The sequence below is a fragment of the Lates calcarifer genome, linkage group LG24 (genome assembly GCF_001640805.2).
Source record: "Lates calcarifer isolate ASB-BC8 linkage group LG24, TLL_Latcal_v3, whole genome shotgun sequence".
Classification (NCBI taxonomy): Eukaryota; Metazoa; Chordata; class Actinopteri; family Centropomidae; genus Lates; species Lates calcarifer.
The window spans coordinates 8,490,118-8,511,224 of NC_066856.1; the positions used below are offsets into that span (position 1 = coordinate 8,490,118).

Sequence of the window (21,107 nt, forward strand, 5' to 3'; positions counted from 1 at the left end):
TTGGGTTTGAAGATATTTCTCTTTTTCTTCTGTGACACTATTCTTCTTATGTTGAAGAGTCTTCCCATCCCTCCTAACCTCAACACATAATAAGGCCCTGATGATGCACACATTTTTGTTTTGTACACTCTTCAGTGACAAAAGACACATCACACGGGCTTATATGAAATTGTTATGTGCTAATGGCAGCTATGCGTTGCTGCAGACTCAACTGAAGCCCCATCAATAAGGAATGTGGACATAGAAAAGAACTGAAAATGAACAGAATGAATGGAGACTTTAAGTAATTTTTTGCCTTTTTATTTTTTATTTTTTGCCATTACCTGAGCTATGAGCAAGACTTTGAATAGAGCATGTATACAAATATATATATTAAAAAAAAAGAAAAATCATAAACTTATAATTCTTTAAAATGAGGATGATTAAAGTTTCTGTTGTACTATATTGCCATTTTTTTAGGGAATTAATTGGTGAAAACTACAACATGACTTTTTCTGATCTTATAACCGTACAGTTATCTGTCCTTTCTATCTACTCAGATCTTTTCCTTTGATTTCCATCCAGGATTACAGTCTTGTTTTTGGTGGTGCTGAAAGCAGATGGTTTTTATGCAGCTAAAAACGGGACAGTAGCCCAATAGGATAAAGATCTGTTTAAGCATTATCCATTTGGCCACTGCCCGTCACAGGCCTATTTTAAGCATAGACACACTCACACACATACACACACTCAGCCATTCTCTTAAACCATGGCAGCCATTTTATTAGATTCCCTGTTTTCAGGCCTTGTATTATTTCCCGAAAAATAGATAAACCTTGAATACATGACAAGGACCAGTCTGGTCAATTGGAAACTATATCAACCCTGCCTGGTATCTTTGTTTACCAGTGTAGTGATGGATGGACAGATAGAGGGATAAATGGAGGCAAAGAGGGAACAGATAGGATAGGTATATGGATGGATAGCTGTGTGAAAAGATATAAAAATAGATGGACAGATGGATAGATAGGTGGATAGACAAATGGTTGGATAGATAGACAGATGAATGCGTCAGGGAGATCTTGTTGGGCTGATAGAGTTGAGCAGGTATGCCGAGAAACAGCTGCTTTCTTCATTAGGTTCATCTATTGATCCCAGACCCTCGCTGTGCGTGCGTGTGCGTGCATGCATGCCTGTGTGTGTGTATGTGTGTGTTTTTGAGGGAGAGAGAGGGGAAAGACAGCAGCCTCTGTAGATAAGTGCTGGTAATAGAACAGAATGAATTCTTATCACAGAGATGGGAAGGCCATTAACCCTCAGCTCCTAGTTCTCTCTCTGTCTCTGTCTGGTCCGACTCTCTCTCTTTCTCTCTTTTCTGTTTCTCCCTCCCACCTCCGTCATTCTGGACCTGACAGGGTCACGTTGGCGAGCGTGTGTGATATTTCCACTATGTGTGTGACTCTCAGAGAGTGCGTGTGTGTGTGTGCGTGTTTTGCGGCTGCCGCTGTGTGGACTGCCCCATCGGCCAGATGTTTATAATCAGGGGCTAGATAAATATTGGACTGAGGAATCATAAAAGACCAGGAAAAACAGAAAATAGAGAAAGAGATGGGGGGAGATGAAACAGAGGAGAGGAATCTTCTTTTCAAATTATTCCTAAATCCCTCAGTAAGCTTGCCGTGCCGCCTCCTCAATTCACCTACTCAGCCTAAGGTGATTCAAACAGCCGAAATGCAATATGGCTGTTGTGTAAGATGCAGGTGTTTGTGTGTGTGTGTGTGTGTGTGTGTGTGTGTGTATGCACACGTGTGGAGGTGTACAGTAGGTGTTCTAGGCCATTGTATGAGGCCAGGTGTTGCAGCAATTTTTTTCCACTACTGAACCTTTTGAAGCCTTACTTTTGTCCTGTGAAAACCTTTTGTATTTGCTATTAAAGAATCATTAACATCATCCCCCCCAGTGCTCACAGCTCCGAAAATGAAACCCCTCTTAATACGAAACAACAGTTTCTGTCTGCGCAGCAAGCAAGACACGCAAGCCTTTAATCTTGGCTATGTTTATTCATATGATTTTCTTTTTCTCTTTTTTTTTTTTCAAAAGAGTAATAGGTGTTTTGTTAGTCGCCTGCAAGACAGCGAAGCGGGCAATTTGAGCGAAGGAAAATACAATGAAGTGTCTCAGGAAGTCGTAATTGACAACAACAAAGCAAATTTGGAGCTGCTGATACAAGCATTTTTACACAAAAGTCATTTTTTCAGCTTATTCTGTCAGTTCAACTTATTGACATTCACACCAGGAGCGTATTAAATGTGACAATCCTATTGTCTGGCTTTCAGAGTCAACCTGAAACAATAGATATTTTTTTTTGCTGGTGTAATAATAAATGGGGTGGGTGTGGGTGGATTGGAGTGTATGGATGGAAACACGTGTGTTTGCTTGTGCTGGTGTGTGTATTTACATGTTAGCATGTGGGCTGTGGACCTCTGTGCGTGAAATACATTGAACGCTGTGTGGGAGTAAATGTGTGTTATGTGCAGAGGGTTTCGTGTGTAGGTGTGTGTGTGAGCATGTGCATGTGTGTGTGCGTGTGTGTCAGTTATTCCCAGGCCCTGTGCAGGAGCTGTAGCCCCTCTCCGCTGGGTTGATGTTTAGTATTTTAGACATGCTACATTAACAACATCTGGTTAAGATCTAAATGCTTGTTAAACGCGCTGAAATTCGGGGGGAAAGGTACAGGGAGAACGAGGGGAGAGAGGGGGGATAAAGAGGGAGAGTAGGGTAAATAAAGATTTGAGGGTGAGAGAACGGGAGGGAGGGAGATCAGTAAGTCTGTAAGGTTATTACTCTGGCAGTATTACCACTGGCCCTTGACTGTGTGTGTGTGTGTGCGTGTGCACATGGCTGTGACTGTGTGGGATGGTGTAATGTTTCAAAGCTTTCCCCTTCAAAACCTAGAGGCCAAACTAGAGCCACGCGCGCGGCGCAGGAATGTGACATCACAGGGCCCCTATTGCTCGTCTCACAGGGGACATGACCAGAGTTGTACAAAGAAATCATCGTCAACATCACAGTTAAGTGGTGGAGACATGGCAGTCATGGGTGTTACGCAAAACATTAAGACTGCATTACTACCACAAAGACACCAGACAAAGACTATATCTAGTCTTTTTTAATGTTTTTAGACATATAACACAACAGTACTGATAATAATGTAGCATATAGAATCATAACAGCCATATAGTCTAGTTGTTCTAGCATTTCTCATATATTTCTTATGATATTTTCTTTGGCAGCAATTATCGTTTTAGTTGATGTTCCGCTTTCATGGTGTCTATGATTTAAGATAAACAATAATGTAAGAAAAGAGGATTTTTTTTTTACTCCTTTACCTCTTTAATGAGCACCATCCTAGCCCTAAGGAAGCAAATTAGAGGCAGCTCGGCCCAGCTAATGAATTCAGCCATTTTGGAGCCTCCGTGTCCAGTTTCCCGGCGTGGCATTGCTCTATGGTTGTGTGCTGTACAACTGAGTCCTCCACCGGGCACATAATGACCCGGCATGGTGGTTATGGGCCCTTAGGGGCAGTCGGGAGGGGGAGAGAGTGATCTCAGAGCAGGTCATTATACAGCTAGAAGGCACACACACACACACACACTTTCAATACATCCTCCATTGCCTCCATCTCCCGTATGTCTATTCCTCCATTTTTTCTTTCCAAACATCTCTTTCTATATATCTTTATCTCTATCTTCCTCCATCTATCTGTCCTGAACTTGTTTTTTTCTGTCTAATAACATGAGTGACTGTAAAATCTTTTTGTTTTGAAATAATTTGGAACATTTTGTTTTCTTCTAAGATCGTGAAAACCAAATAGTGTTTGGGGATTTCAGGAGTTATTTATTGGATAAACAAGAGAGTTATTCATCCAGGAAGCTAACTGGTTACACTTGCTTCCAATTAATAGTTAAATGTAAAACCAGACTGATTTGCCTGTATCCCTGATCAAGAGTCACTTAATTATTCTTCCTCTCTAACGGTTAAATATAGGCTGGTGTTGGTTGCAGGGTAATCGGACCCATGGTCTGTGGTTAGCTCGAGCTCACCGGCCAGCTTTAATGTTCCGACCGACCCACATCAAAGAGAGTCCCACCAGGCTGCCAAAATCACACACCCTCCACAGCCTGACCCATTCCCTGTGTGTGTGTGTGTGTGTGTGTGTGTGTGTGTGTGTGTATGTGTGTGTGTATGCACAGAGGCAGTGGAAGGTGACTGCGAAAGTTTTGCTCTGTGCGTCCTCTGGTAGCGATTAAGTTGATGGTTAAGAGTCCCTGCCGCAGAACCCTCTCTCTCTTTCTCTCTCCTTCTCTCTCTCTCTCTCTTCCCCTCTCACACACGCACACACACACACTTGCACATGACAACTCACATGCAAACACATGCAGTCACTGTCTCACTCACTTGATCAATGGCGCACATCCACACAAACACACTCAAACATGTGCGCACACACGCGGGCGCACGCGCACTCACATACACACTCATGTGGTGTGTAACTGTCAGGGTCAGTCAGAGGGCAGACACTGTGCTGATGTATTGAGAGAGCTCGTCTGGGAATGTCCTCAGTGTGGAAACACATTCCCCGTATGCACGCACGCACACACACGCTCACCACAGATCTAACCGACTAGAAGGGAAAAGGAGTGAAAAAAAAAAACACTGATGAGGCCCAGATGATCACCCCTCCTCTCCTCTCCTCCCTCTTTTTCTCTTTCTTCACCCACTCTTCACCCTCATTCCTTCCTCTCTTTCCTTCTCTCTGTTCATTGTCTCCTATTCCTCTTGTGTCCTATCTAACTACAGGTAGAGTGCCCCCTAGAGGTCAGCTAAGATGGTGGATGGATTTAGTCATGTTATGATCAAGTACTGGCTGCAACTATGACCACTTTCACAGACGCATATCCCCCTCTCCCCACCGTCCTCCTTAAGGAAAACTGAGTGTTTAATTTGCTGTTTACCCACTTTAATTGGCTAATGTAAAAATGTAAATATCAAGTAGAATCAAACAAATAAAGGTAACAGATAGTGATAAAGATGAACTTATTTTAGCTTATACAATTAACCTGTTATAGCCTGTTATCTGGAAAAAAAAAAAAAAAAAAAAAAAAATATATATATATATATATATATATATATATATATATATATATATATACACACACACACAATATATATATACAAGAGCTTTTATTTCCTCTCTATCTCAACCCTTCTCCCTCCTCTTCTTTTCTCAGTCTTCTGTGAAACATGCTGTTCAATTTGTGCCATTTGCTTTTCCTTGGCATCGAACAAAAGTCAAGTGTAGAGAAAAGATAAACCAGTGATGATGGACTTTCAAACCCACAACATGCGCAACATTGACACCCATGTGCACACACACTCTATCCTTCCTCTTTCCCTCTCAATGAAGGTGGGGTGAATTAAAATACAAAGATGGACGCTGCAGCACCAGCAGTGAAAACTGCAATTTCTGCAGTCCGGGCTCTCTTGGCTGACAGGAGATATTTCATCCCCGTTGTCACCGACATATTAATAAAACATCAGGAGCAGAGTGCTGCCCCAGTCTCTCCTCATTTCACACACACACACACACACAGACACACACAGGTACAAGGACGGTTACATACACCTTGACATAGACTGTGTATACATGTGAAAAATGCGTACAGTACTCACATGAATGTGCAAATGCAAAAATACAACAGTGTTCATGAATACAACCACACACACACACAACCACAATTTTCCTCCTCAATCACATGCCAGCATCTGCCATGAAAATTTCATGCTGTATATAATGTCCACTTAATGTGTTGGCGCTTAAAGCAACGGCGCCACTGCTTAGTCTGTGCGTCTGTCTGTGTCTTTGTGCGTCTGTCTTTGGTTGTGTGCGTGTGCGCACACCCCCACTTTATGTGAAAGGGTTAATCATATCATGTTTCCGAGGGGGGTTTTTGCAGACCGCTTGTGCTCGTCATACAATGGCCAAAGTGATTGTATGCAAATGCAAGCTGACCTCAATGCACCCTTTGCCTGATTTCTATGAATATGACTCTGTGTGAGTGCATGTGTGTGTGTGTGTGTTGTAAAATATGGTTATTAAGGCAGTGCGGGATTGATGAGCGCAGCTTTTTTACACACACTCACACAAACACACATGCACACAGACACATATAACGGTTTCATTCTCCAGCAGAGTGAGGGGTTTGTGGTGAAAGAGACCCCCCCCTTCCCCCCATTTAGAAGACATGAAATTTTTAACGGTTTTGCTGTCTGTGTGTGTGTGTGTGTGTGTGTGAATATGATACTGCATGTCTATGATTTGACACCTATGCGCAAGTGTTTCTGTTTGATTTTGCATTTGTGTGAGTTAGCCATGAGATGGAGGAGGGTAGTATATATATATATATAGGCTATGTGTGTATATATGTTTGTAATGTGTGTGTTGTGTGTGTGTGCGATTGTGAGTGTGCATGCCTGGTTATCTGGCCTCTCTCAGACTGCTCAAAATTCATTACAAAGTGACATCAGCCCAGCCGGAGACAAATGATGGCTGGATGAAAGGGATCGCTGGGGCTCGGCTAGGATTAGTGTTAGCTTGTGCTGGCGACACATATACACACATACACACTTGTACACACACACATAGCGCACACACACATACCACACACACACACACACTTTAATCCACTGGCAGAACACTGCAGATACACAGAATTATCAAACAAGGGGCTGAACTCTCAGAGATGGGCAGGCTAATCTGCTAATAGTACAGAGCTGCACGCGTGTGTGTGTTATTTGTGTGCCTGTGCATGTGTGTGTGCATGCACGGACATTTTTTGCAGATATATACAGAAATACACTGACATGACATCTATAAACATATATGTATTATATGTATATACTTATATACACACATAACATGTATTTACTTTAATATGTATTTAATTTATGGCATAGAATGGGTGTTGTAAGCTATATGATAATGTTAGTTTGTTAATAAAGTAGAATGCATAACTTTTTAATATGTTTTAATATAAACATTTGCCTGACCCAAAATAATGATTAAATTATTTAAAGAAAGAACATGGGGGAAAGAATTTACCTTTATTTTAAAGAAATTATATGGAGAAATAAACATTATTACACATTGCCTTTACATAAATTTTTTTGAATAGTGCTTTCTGAGGAGGCAACATTGGTAGTTTCCCAGTAAGACATATATTGTTTTCACATAACTGCACTGCTTTCACACCATGGATGTATTATGTTTCACCATCTAGAAGTGGCATGGCAGGGCTATTTTCAACAGAACATGTGTTCAAGTCACTAGAAGCATTATTTGTGGGTGAGATACACTATCCAGTTCAGTAAACTTGACCTTTGTGTAGAAAAAATGGGGTTTATGAGGATTAAATGAACATGTACAAACAGGAATATTTTCAAAATGACTCTAATATGATACAGCAATATCTGATGAAACATCTGCTCTATTTCTCAAGTCAAGCACTATGGGAGGTTTATTTTTTAGTGCTCTAACCAGCAACTACTGTTACTTAAAGAGCATCATGGGTAATGTAGTCGTTTTCTCTGTGCTTTTTCAGAAGAAACTGCTGAGGATGGTGAGAGACCTCCTCGCTCTTCCTCCAGACATGGACTCAACCTCACTGACCGAGACTTGACTGACAGCAGGAGAACTGACCGTAAGTCTGCACACATACAAAACACATATGAACCATAAGCTTCCCTTCTCTTCTGAGTTATCGTTCATCTCTCTCTCTCTCCCTCAGATAAGGTTCTAACATGTGTGCGTAACATGTGAATGCTGCTGACTAGCCTCCATGTGACCTGCTTTAATCGTTTCCATCTGACAGAAAGAGAAAAAGAGAATGAGAGAGACAGGGGAAGAGAGAGTGGGAAAGAAGGAGAGAGAAAAAAACAGAGAGGAAGAGAGAGGGATAAGTTGAGTGTTGTGGATATTACCAGGCAATGTCCAGGCCCCAGATTATTTTTTAATCAAATCAGTTTGCGTGCTTGTAATTTATAAGCGCCTTGCATTAATCTTTTCTCGTTCTTGTGCCCTCTCCGATGACATATTAATTTTTCATAAGCGCAGGATTAGATGGGGGGGCCTGTGTATATGTTTTTCTAATATTGCACCACATCCCTGCAACCCTTAAATTAGTTTTTTTTTTTTTCCTGCGCCCTCCCTTCATTTTTCTCTCTCTCCTATTTTTCTGTGGCTCTGTCTATCCCTTAATTGTTGTCCAATCTGTGACCCTATCACCAGGCATTACCTCGGATAGAAAAAAGATCACAAGAAAGAGAGGGGAAAGAAGAAACTGTTTATTCGCTGGTAAGAATGGCAATGTTGTAAGCGAGGGAGGGGCAACAATCTGTATAAGACGCCTTGGTGTTTTTGTTATTTTGGGTGAGGTAGGGAGCACATAATGCTTCTGCTGCCAGGCTGTGGTCGGGATAGCCCTGGCTTTGTTAGATTTGATTTACCCAAATAAGAATTCATATGATCTTTTTATGTATGAGATGGAAATCCATGGCTGGGGATGAATATTGCATGGGGTCTCTCTCTCTCTCTCCTCGTTTTTTCTCTCTGTCATTGCATGGGGTTCTGTCTCGCTCTCTCTCTCTCTCTCTCATTCTTTCTCCCTCTACTAATATCTCCCCACCTCTTTCTCTCTTACCACACTCACCCCACCACCCACCCACCTCCAGCCTCACACACACACACACACACACATACACCTTCCAACTCCCACCCTCTATCCATCTCAAGCTCCCTCCCCACCTCCTCTTCCTAGCATGCCATACCTAGCTCCATAATGTGAGGCTCAATGAGGCAGAAGGAGAGCTGAGTGAGGCTGGGGCCTATTAGTTTAGCTAGTCATCTATCTTTCAGCTCTATCTCTCTGACAGGCCTGTCTGACAGACTGGCGGGGAACCACCATCCATGCATTTACTGTCGCATATTACCACCAGCGTCATTTAACACCACCGCACACATGCAAAAAAGGCAAAGTGTCCAGGTCCCTCCTACTTTAAAGTGTACTTACGTATGTACGTGTTCCCGGTTATAGTTTATCAGATGTCAGAAATCTATTTAATAAAGCACAAATTGTATGCATTTTTTATTTTTATTTTAGTGAATAATTTGTTCTAGGAATTGCCTTGGGGTCAGCTGCTAGTCTGGCAAGGAATCCAGATATAATATTGCTTGTGGGTTTTTTGGTGTTTTATTTTGCATTTGGATTAAAGGAGGTTTCAGAAAGTCAAATGCCAGAAAATGCAAAAGGGAGCCTGTTGTGTCAGCGTGTTGTTATGCTAGGGTTATCATCAGAGACAGGGCCTTGTTTTTCTCTTTTTCCAGCTTAATGTAGTAAGATTTAGCATCTCCTTCCTCAGCCCCAAATCTCTGGCAAGCTTGAAATGTTCCGATCTGTGTGTGTGTGTGTGTGTGTGTGTGTGTGTGTGTGTGTGTGTGTGTGTGTGTGTGTGTCTGTCTGTATGGAGATCTCCAGGGAAGGGATTACAGTGTGACCAAGTGAGCAGTGTGTTTGCGCACTTCATCTCCAAGACCAGGATCCTTTAAACAAAGAGGGGCAGCTAGATAGAGAGGGGAAGAGAGAGAGAGACAGAGAGAAAAAGAGAGAGTTGGGGTAGGGGGGCAAGGAAAGACAGAAAGAGCTTTTTCCCTTGCTTCATTTACATTGTCTTTTTTAATCCCATGTCACTTTAGATTAATTATAATCCATGTAACATTCTCCATGCAAATGTCCCCGATGTGGATTACTTCCAGATAGCTTTGTGCTGTGTGTGTACTGTAGATGGCGCATGTCGCCACCATGGCTCAGGGGCCCACTTCTTATAAATAACCAACTAAACAAAGGCCTGGGCATGGAAATGAGCCTGTGAGGCAGCCTAAGGAAATTACAGATCACTACCTGCTTCAAATTAGCAAAGAAATTACTCATTATTCCTGCAGACAAATGTTATGTATTAATTTTTGTGTACAGTTTTGAATTGTGCAGGGTGGGGGGGTGGGGGTGGAATTCTGTGCAAACAAGATCAGATGTTAAATATTCCATATTAGCTTGTCTTTTTTAATTTGCATGCATCCAGCAAATTTGCCAATTTGACGTGAGAGCTTTGCTCATTTTCTGTCTTCCTAAGATGAGATTAAAATATATTTAAGATATTAGCATGTTTAATTACGAGCCTGAAGCAATTCCTTTGTGCATGTTATGTGTGTTTTCTGTGTAATGACAGCTTGTTGAATGTCTCAGACGATTTGTCAAATGTGACAAGGGCATGCTCATATTTATCTCTCATTAGAATACAAGCTGGAGATGGAAGCGAAAAGTAGGCTAGTCATTAAAAATCACATATTACAAGACAGCTGTTGTTTAACAGCCTTTTCTTCCTCTCTCTCCTCTCCATCTGACGATACCTCTACCACTCTCCATCCCATGCCTTCCCATTCTCTCTCTCTCCCTCTCTCTACCTCCCTCTGGCTAGATCTGGACCTGCTGAGTGCTTCAGTGGGAGTTTGGGGTTCAGAGTGTGTTGCTGTAATGTTATCAGGTGACCGGGGGTCAGCCTAATGCGTAACCTCAGAGCACTAGGCCAGTAAATCATGTTGGCCGGCCCACCCTGGCCCGTTTTGGCCAGCTCTCCCTCCTAGATTTACTGCTCCGTAACCTTAGCCAGTCTGCCAGGGCTCAGGACAGCTAAATTGAATACTAAATCCAAGCTGCCGCCACCCAGCCTGCTCCTTCTTAATTGACAGCCTTTCCCCCCCCACTCCCTGCTCTGTGTTTGTGGGCTTTTTTATTTTCATGAAATGAAATGTCAGGAATAGAATCTAATTGTTTAGCAGCTTGTAAAAGAAAGAAAAAAGAGAAAAAAGACTGCAATAGGTACAGTTTGATTGTTTTGAAAGCCCGCTCCAAGACTTGATCCTGATGATGTAGTTGATTTCATATAAAGTCATAGTCGGAGAGATATATGGATTCAATGATATGCTTGTTTGTGTGAAAATCTCATTTGCTTGGTTCAGTTTGCACAAAATGTCTTACCCTTTCCAACACAAAAGGGCAGATTCTAAAATAGATCCACAGGAAAAGCATTAGCTACAATGGCATTGTCGGTCCTCCTGCCTTTTGCGGAACAATTTGGGACAGAAATATCCTGAGGTGTTTAGAGCTATGGGCTTCTCTGTCCCTCTCTATCATTTTTTCTTGTTCTTCCCTCTGTTTCTCCACATCTCTCTACCTCTCCCTCCATGGCACTGTACTTCTCTCCATTTGAGCGCCCACTTGCATGTATATAAGTGCGTGTATACGCAGCTCCCTAAACACCATTGACAGTTGCAAATAAAGATGGGTGGTGAGTGTGCCGCTCTCTCCCCCTGCAATGCAAAAGGGGTTGAATGTCATAAATCACCTTTTGATTTATCTAATCAAGCAAGGTCCTGCTGCATGCAGACATTTGTCATTGGTGGAGTGGGGTTGGTGGTGTCAGGTTTATTCTGCCCCTCCGCTTCACTGGGCTGCAGCTGGTGGAGCCCACATAAGGATGAAGGGATGGGGGGACGGTGGGAAGGGAGGGGAAAGAACAGGGAGAAGGAGGAGAAAAAAGGACACAGTCATTAAATGTGGGGTGCAGGCCTAGAGACAAAGGAAAATGAGAGGATAGTCTACTGTTCCTGTCTTGTTCTCAATCTTGCTCTCTCTCATTACTTCTCTCTAACTATTTTAGCTATATGCACTATTGAGGGCAAGAACATGGATTCGGTTAGAAACAACAGACAGAGGGATGAAATTTATGGGTTGTGTTTGGATTGCGCCAGCCATTGTATTTATTTGTGTTACAGGTGATTATATCCTTGGAGGACACTCTTCAATTTTGAATGCAATTCTGTGCCACAAAATAACTTTATTATTCACCCACGGGACTTGTCATTTAAAGCTCCTAAGTGGCCATAGAGAGAACTGCTCTCTCAACATTCAAGGTTAACCTGACCGTTTTTCTTCGCGCTAGTGTCATAAGTGTTGATGAAAGCACTAGGTCGAAGGCAGATCTACACCAGAAGGACAGATCTTCATGCTCTACATGCACACACTCAAACACAGACACAAACACACACACTACACAAACATACATTTACATTCAGTATGACAGTAATCAATGTTGATGTGTGGGCTCTTTCCCTCACCGCATTGTAAATGTGTTTGCAGTCTCTTGTCCGACAATCGCCTCATCTCTTTTTGCAGGGATGTAATTTAGTTGCAAATTGACTGGAAGACGGAGGCAAAAATTGAAAGTTGAAATTAGAAATGGTCATAATAAATATGGGAGGCGGGGCACAAGCTTTGGAAAGGTCAGGTGATATGATGGTTGCCACCAGCCTGGCCTGATCTGACCAATGGAGTGTCAGAGGCCTGTCATGAAGCACATGATACACACACATATGTGCGCGCGCACACACACACACACACACACACACACACACACAAGCCCTGCAGGGGCCATCACAGGCAGTGGAAGACGAGATTACCTTGCTATTCTGAGCTGCAGAGCAATTCTCGGATGTTCTTGGAAATTCACATTGTGCCCATGTGTTTTTCCCCCCCTCTCGCTCTCTTTCTTCCTTTCTTCCCTCCCTCCCTCTCTCTTGTCACTTTCCTTGACAGGCCAATATTTCAGGCTCCAGATATAGGGGATTACAAATAAAATAAGTGGAACGCCTACTTAATGCAACAGAATTAAAATGCATGAACGGGCCGGAGGAATTGATATGCGCCCAATACAAACACGAGCCACAGAATAATATGAAATACAAAATGTTTTTTTCAACCCCCTCTCCATGTATCAGTGCTTTGATTTCCCTTTTTTTCCATTTGTGCATCTAGCGTGAAGCGTTGATTCGCAAGAGTGAGGCTCACATATTGCCTTGAGTGACCAGACAAGGGAGGGGAGGCGAGAGAGGGGGGTGATGGCTTAGGGAGAGAGGGAGGTAGAGAGCAAGGGCGCAGGAGGGAAGGAGGGAGGGAGAGCTGCTGTTGCTGTGTCTTTGTGTTGTGTGGGTAAATTGCAGTGGCAGAGTATAGCAGGGCCTGCATGGCCTGTATCTTAGGATGAGGCTAATGAAAGATTTATCAGCGGCTGCAGCATTTACTAAATACAACCAGAGGCTGATCTCTCCACATTGAGCCCCGCTGTTAACGTCACACACGCTTACACGCACACATACAAACAGACACACACAAGTAGCGCTGCTACTGTACCACCAGCCGTGACCAAGCCCCGAAAATTTAGCATCTTGTACAGACAGAGGAGTTGTTGAGGCAGCTGGGGAAATGTATATGAACTAATGAAGTGTATAATATTACCATAACATTTAATGTATGTCGTGCTGTGATAATGAGCCTGACTGAGTTTTCTCCATTTCACATGTCCTTAGGGCAGAAACACATCAGTGTATATGAATGTGAATAATACAGTCCATGCTTGTATCCATGCTTATGTTGTCTTGTTGTCAAATAATTTTTTTTTAAATCATCACCTATGTCCCACTGAATATTAATTTGGTGTACTTAGTATTCACTCCATTATATGAGTATCAGTAGTCATTTGACCACTTTTTGATCTGAAACAGCCACAAAATGTCAGACATTTCAATCTATTCACTCAATTGTGACAGTTTTATATACGTGATATATTTTAGATTAAGATTCCAATGGCTCATACACTATGTATGTGTGATCTATGGGATACGATATATCAATATGACATGGAGCCCTCATACTCTCTTTCAACTCCTTTGTTTAATATGTCATTCTGCTTCTGTGCTCAAGCTCCATTTGAAAAAATCAATCCATATTTTGGCCATCACTATATTTTTATTTTTGCAGCTTTCTTGTGTTTTTAAATTGTTAATGTCAAGCTTTTTGTTATTAAATGACATGTATTATAAATTATACAGGCTTATGTTACACAATTGCAGACATGCAAGCTGTAAATAGAAATAATAGCTGATTAATTGATGAAAAACATTCATTTTTAATGCTTTACATTCTCTGTCTGTCTCCTCTTCTCTCTCTCTCCCTCCACCGCCTGCCAGGAGTGAATGCCATATCCAAAGAGGTTACCGGACCGAATGCTATGGCTAAACATTCCCTCTTGCCAGATCGACAAATTGAAAGCCCATCTAAAAGGCCAAAGTCTGCTGAGGGGAAGACCTCTGCCAATGAGCAGGTAATGGTTTGTAGTATATCAAAAGGAAACTGCCATTGTGCTGAGCTAGCAATAATCTTGTAAGTGTTAATTGTGTAGATCCTAGCTACTCAAAGATGCTGTGTTCTAGCTGATCCTCAAAGTGAGGGTGACAATGAACCTCAAACTGATTTTATCTTGCCAAGGAAAATGCACCTATTGGTTTTGGAGCGCAGTGATGCGTATGTTTAGGGTGGACATCTGGCAATTCATATTCCAAATACATGTTGGAATTTGTTGTTAGATGTGCAGAAGGCTAATAGCTACTGAGGCAAGTTTTCCTTCATAAGCACTAATTACATCCAACTTTAACTGTCACTATGGGATAGGCTAATCGGGAAGATACTTATGAACTGTATGAAGAAGAAATGCTAAGCTAAGCATTAAGCATTTGCTGGCGCCAGCTTTCTATCAAAGGGTTAAACGCAGCCCACCATTCCCTCCCTGACAGAGCTTTTTAGCATCAAGCGCAGTAGGGCAGTCTTTGTGTTCTTAAGTGGAATACCTGCACTAGCCCTAGGTCTCCCTCCCTTGCTTCTTTCCCCCTTTTGCATCTCTTTAAATTATATGTGTTTTTAAATTAGATTATGAAGTATTAGCTTGTCTGGTTCTGGGCCCTGCAAGGAGGGAGGACTTAGTCATTTCAGAAATGGATTCTATTAAGACAGGTGGTGGGGAGGCAGCTATGTACAGAGTACTCCCTGTAATGAGGGCAAGGCGTAGCTTGGGAGAGTACACACCTTTGTCATCTGTAATCTCCTGATTAGAAATTCTGGCCAATCGTGTTTTCTGCTAATAAAATTGCATGAGTTGAGAGACTTAAGTGAATTACATGAAACATGGTTGATCTACATTTTCTGTTCTAAGATGGGGAGAGGTGAATATGGTGGTTTGAGGTTAGTGGGCAGTGAAGAATAGAAAATCCCTGTAAGGACTCAATTTGATTTTGCAGATATGTGGTTGTTTTTACCCCTAACAGAGCAGAAGAGATGATTTTTTGCATATCCTCATCAAACTCTTATTTGTTTGAAAAAATAGTAGTAATGTCTGGCCTTTTCTTTAGTGAGGCAGACAGTAAACAGCAGGGTATTCTAATGGCTGTGTAGCACAAGAAAGATATGGAGTAAGATAAGGAGTACATTCTGTGGAAAAAATAATTCCTGTGCCATTTCATTATTTCTCCACTCCCAGCTAAATAGTTAATAGTCATCTTGGTTTTTTGTTTTGTGTTTTCTTTAGATTCAGCAGTGTCCATACTGCAACTACAGCAGTAAAGATGCCAACCGTATGCAGCTCCATGTGATGTCCCAGCATTCCATGCAGCCAGTGATCCGCTGCCCACTGTGCCAGGATGTCCTGAGCAACAAGATTCACCTGCAGCTGCATCTCACACACCTTCACAGTGTGGCTCCGGACTGCGTGGAAAAGCTGATTCTGACTGTATGTAGAAGTAATGATTATAAATAAGATTAGTGTGTGTGTGTGTGTGTGTCAGCAAAAATGTATTTTCTGCAAATTCTTTTAAAGAGGAAAAGTTTTCAAATAAAAAGTTACTGATATTTAGCTGTATTAATAAATAAGGATTGTTTTGCTGCAATTTCAGAATAACTGTTAACATACACATGATACAGATGTGTCTGTCACCTAAAATGTTTGAGAAGTGTATTTACACACCTAGAAAAAGTGCTTTTCATTTTCATTTTCAAAATGTTGTTTACTGAGAGGAGCAAATTATCTCGTTAAATAAGTTTTAAATACTTACTGAACAGTTATAAATACTGGATATAGACTAAGATTACTAATAAACTACTGGACATAAATTGATATGATAATAAAGAAATTGTTTTCGTCTTGGTAGGTTGTTGGACCTGACACAGCAACACCAAATAATATAATGCATCCCCAAACTGGACAAGACAAAGGTCTATCTCTAATGGATTCCTCTACCTCTCTTACTGATGGGTCTGGAAAATCTCAAGGTGAGCAATACATGGCACTTAATTAACTTTGTTTCTGTCAGTAATTTGTTGTCAAGTCATTAAGTCATAAGTTTAACTGAGATATAAGAATATATACATGTATCATTCTCAGATTTATTTGTTATTTATTTATTTTTGTCATGTATCAGAAATAAAAGAATAAGTAAACAATGCAGTGCATTGTACTTCAATTTGTATTTCTACTTTTAGGAAACATCTCAAAGGATGAGTTGACCAGTCAAGACAAGAATGAATTGGATCTGCAGGGTGAGGAACTCAAACCCCCTAAGGAGGCCTCAGAGGCCCCAGACTGGAAGAGGGCCAGTGGGTTAGGACATGATAGCAAGTCCCCTGATACCCTACAGGACCATCTCAGTGAGCTCCAAAGGCTCCAGCAGCAACAACAGCAGCTCTCAGTATCTGATCGCCATGTCTACAAGTATCGTTGCAACCACTGCAGCCTGGCCTTCAAGACAATGCAGAAGCTTCAGATACATTCCCAGTACCATGCTATCAGAGCAGCCACTATGTGCAGCCTTTGCCAGCGCAGCTTCAGAACATTCCTGGCCCTCAGGAAGCATTTGGAAAATGGACATCCTGAACTTAGTGAAGCTGAAGTGCAGCAACTCATAGGCAATCTCCCAATGAATGGAGATATCACTGAGAGTGAGGCCAGGGCTTTGGAGGAAGCTCAGGCCTTTGAACATGACTTGGACAAAGATGATGAAATTGACCAGGAAGAGAAGCCCAGTCCTACAGGAAGTGACAGTAGCTCTCTGCTTGATGACATGGGAGCAGAACCAAAACGTACCCTACCATTTAGAAAAGGGCCCAACTTTACAATGGAGAAATTTTTGGACCCTTCACGGCCTTACAAGTGCACAGTATGTAAAGAGTCTTTCACCCAGAAGAACATACTACTAGTCCACTATAATTCAGTTTCCCACTTGCATAAGTTGAAGAAGGTCCTTCAAGAGGCATCAAGCCCAGTTCCACAAGAGACAAGCAACAGCACTGACAACAAACCATTCAAATGCAATATTTGCAATGTTGCCTACAGCCAAAGTTCAACACTTGAAATTCACATGAGGTCAGTACTCCACCAGACCAAAGCAAGAACAGCCAAAACTGAAATGAGCAGCAGCAGCAGCAGCAGCAGTATCTCTGGCACCAGTGGTCCAGTACCTGCAAAAAGTCCAGCACCAAGCACACAAGGGAACAACAGCAACTTAGATACTGCTAGAAGTGGAACACCCTCTGCCAACAAAGAACACACTGTGGAACCCAAAGAAGCTAACAGTGGCAACAATACAAAACAAACAACTACTGACCATGTTTCAGCACAGGCAAGCAGCCACCAGTCAGCGCAGTCTTCAGCCCAACTGCAGCTGCAGCTTCAACATGAACTCCAGCAACAAGCTGCCTTCTTCCAGCCTCAGTTCCTTAATCCAGCTTTTTTTCCCCATTTTCCAATGACCCCAGAAGCACTGCTACAATTTCAACAGCCACAGTTCCTCTTCCCCTTCTACATCCCAGGAGCTGAGTTCAACCTTAGCCCAGAACTTGCACTGCACTCAGCAGCAGCTTTTGGAATGCCCGGCCTTACTGGATCATTCCTAGAGGATCTGAAGCAGCAGATGCAACAGCAGCACCAGCTGCAGCAGGCTCAGGCACAGCAACAGGCTCAGCAGCAACAGCAGCAGCAAGCCACTCAGACACAGTCACAAATTCAGCAACAGAAAAACCAGCAGCTGCAGAATCACAAACCTAAAATGGAGTCCAGCACTGTGTCAGTTTCAGAGATTCAGATGTCAAGAGAGGCAGAGGACCATCTAGAGAAACAAGAAAACAGAGCAAAGATGGAAAATGGAGGTGATGCGTTAAGTGATGGAGGAAAAGACAACAAAGACCCTAAAAAGTCAAAGTTCCCAGAGCCATTGATTCCCCCTCCACGTATTGTGTCAGGAGCAAGGGGCAATGCAGCCAAAGCACTGCTAGAGAACTTTGGATTTGAATTAGTCATCCAGTACAATGAAAACAGACAAAAAAATCAAAAAAAGAACAAAGATGGAGTTGAACAAGTGGAAATGAACACTGATAAGCTTGAGTGTGGAATGTGTGGAAAGCTCTTCTCCAACATGCTCATTCTCAAAAGCCACCAGGAACATGTGCACAGCCACTTTTTCCCGTATGTGGAGCTTGAAAAGTTTGCCCAGCAGTACAGAGAGGCCTATGATAAACTCTATCCAATAAACCCTGCTTCACCTGAGACTCCACCACCGCCGCCGCCACCACCACCTCCTCCTCCGCCACCTCCAGCTCCAGCTCCAGTGACAGCTCCTCAGCCTCCTTCTACATCAATGAGCAAGCCCCAAACTCCAGTACCTTCACCAGTTCCTGTTCCCCATCAGACCCCACACCAACCCTCTCACCAGGCACCACCACCCCAGCCACCACCCCCTCCTCCACCATCAACTGCCCCTCCTGCACCCCCACAAGTGCAGCTCCCTGTTCCCTTGGATCTGCCCCTTTTCCCACCCCTGATGATGCAGTCCGTCCAGCACCCAGGTTTGCCCCCTCAGCTGGCCCTCCAGCTGCCCACTATGGACTCTCTTCCCACAGATCTTACACAGCTCTGTCAGCAACAACTGGGTCTTGATCCAAACTTCCTTCGCCAGTCACAATTTAAGCGACCTCGCACTCGTATCACTGATGACCAGCTTAAGATCCTCCGTGCAAACTTTGACATCAACAATTCCCCCAATGAAGAGCAAATCCAGGAGATGTCAGAGAAGTCTGGCTTGCCCCAAAAAGTCATAAAGCACTGGTTCCGTAACACCCTCTTCAAAGAGAGGCAGCGGAGTAAAGACTCTCCCTACAATTTTAATATTCCTCCCATTACTACATTGGAGGATATTCGAATGGAGCCCCAGCTCAGTGCAGCTGAATACTACAGAAATGACTCAGCCATGAACAAGAGGTCCTCGAGGACCAGATTCACTGATTACCAGTTAAGAGTACTTCAAGATTTCTTTGACACTAATGCTTATCCAAAGGATGATGAGATTGAACAGCTCTCCACCGTGCTCAACCTACCAACCCGAGTCATTGTGGTGTGGTTCCAGAATGCCCGCCAGAAAGCTCGCAAGAGCTATGAGAACCAAGCAGATTCTAAAGACAGTGAGAAAAAAGAGTTGACCAATGAGCGATACATCAGAACCAACAACATGCAGTACCAGTGTAAAAAGTGCAACATTGTGTTCCCACGCATCTTTGATCTTATTACTCACCAGAAAAAGCAGTGTTACAAGGATGAAGATGAGGAAGGTAATGAGGACCTTGCCTGTGAGGAATACACAGATTGTGGTGAGCAAGGTCCAACTAAGACTCCCCAAGTACCATTTGAGCCACCTAAGCAGTCTCAAACAGGAACTGCTACCAGCTCTGGCTCTAGCTCCCCTGTGATGGCCTCTCCTCGTGCCAGCATGGGGAAAACATCCCCCAAGCCAGACACTGGCCCTGAAACTGACCTTAAACAAACTGAGACTGCCCCCTCACCAGTGATCAAGTCACTTCCAGAACCCAGACCATCTAAGGCTTGCACACCTCAGCCACCTCCTCAGAAAGCTCCTCAACCTCAAATGTCAAGACCCCATTCCCAGCCACAGGCAGCTGCAGTGCCCTCAAGTCCACTCTCCCTGGCCCTTTCCTCACTCACAAACAGCCTCCCCCACCAGATGCTTCAGTACCAGTGTGACCAGTGTAAGATTGCATTCCCCACTGTGGAGCTATGGCAGGAGCACCAGCATATGCATTTCTTGGCTGCCCAAAACCAATTCCTTCACTCTCAGTTTCTTGAAAGACCTATTGATATGCCCTATATGATATTTGATCCCAACAACCCCCTAATGGCTAGCCAGCTGTTATCTGGAGGCCTTTCCCAAATCCCCTCTCAGAGTAGCTCCGGTTTGGCTTCTGCAGCAGGCTCTGGAGCAATGAAGAGGAAACTGGATGACAAGGACGAAAGCGCTAATGATAAAGATGGTGGGAACAGCAGTGAAGAGCAACACAGAGATAAACGTTTGAGAACCACCATTACACCAGAACAACTGGAGATTCTCTATGACAAATACCTTCTTGACTCTAACCCAACAAGGAAGATGTTGGACCACATTGCACGAGAGGTTGGCTTGAAAAAGAGAGTTGTGCAAGTTTGGTTCCAAAACACTCGTGCAAGGGAGAGAAAGGGGCAGTTTAGGGCTATAGGGCCCTCCCAGTCCCACAAGAAATGTCCCTTTTGTAGAGCACTGTTCAAGGCTAAATCTGCTCTAGATAGCCACATACGATCCAGACACTGGCATGAGGCTAAGCAGGCAGGCTTTAGTTTGCCACCAAGCCCAATGATGAATCAAGACAATGAAAGAGGAGAAAGTCCAAATAAGTATAATTTCTTTGACTACCCACAGCTGCCTACAAAGACTGAGCCAAATGAGTATGAGCTGCCTGCTGCATCCTCAACTCCACTCAAACCATCTGAGGCACAAGTAAAAAACTTCTTAAGCCCTTCATCCTTAAAAGCTGAAAACTGTGATGAAACTGAAGGGCCTAATATTAATTCAGCAGAAGCATCATCTTATGATCTCACTAAGATGGACTTCGATGAGACATCATCAATTAATACAGCCATTAGTGATGCTACAACTGGAGATGAGGGTAATAATAATGAGGTTGAGAGCCTCACTGCCAATGGAGGTGACAAGCTGAGTGACAACAAGAGTGGCCTGGTTCCAAATTCTGACG

General features: G+C 43.0%; 1 protein-coding gene and 1 long non-coding RNA gene across 4 annotated transcripts in view; one reads left to right on the forward strand and one right to left on the reverse strand.

Annotated features, from left to right (window-relative positions):
* zfhx4 (zinc finger homeobox 4) overlaps window positions 1-21,107 on the forward strand; it is an 81,294-nt gene that overhangs the window by 54,498 nt on the left and 5,689 nt on the right. For 2 of the 3 annotated variants that reach the window (XM_018702006.2, XM_051066609.1), the window contains exons 7-12: window positions 7,641-7,739; window positions 8,327-8,392; window positions 14,177-14,310; window positions 15,568-15,768; window positions 16,187-16,307; window positions 16,518-21,107. The exon at window positions 16,518-21,107 is cut by the window's right edge and continues 819 nt beyond it. In XM_018702006.2, the coding sequence (XP_018557522.1) occupies window positions 7,641-7,739; window positions 8,327-8,392; window positions 14,177-14,310; window positions 15,568-15,768; window positions 16,187-16,307; window positions 16,518-21,107 (5,211 nt within the window). The remainder of the gene's footprint in view (window positions 1-7,640; window positions 7,740-8,326; window positions 8,393-14,176; window positions 14,311-15,567; window positions 15,769-16,186; window positions 16,308-16,517) is intronic. The other variant, XM_018702007.2, reaches the window with a different exon arrangement.
* LOC108900782 (uncharacterized) overlaps window positions 7,692-21,107 on the reverse strand; it is a 27,271-nt gene continuing 13,855 nt past the window's right edge. Inside the window, exon 3 of the long non-coding RNA XR_001963794.2 lies at window positions 7,692-7,745. This is a non-coding gene — a long non-coding RNA (uncharacterized LOC108900782). The remainder of the gene's footprint in view (window positions 7,746-21,107) is intronic.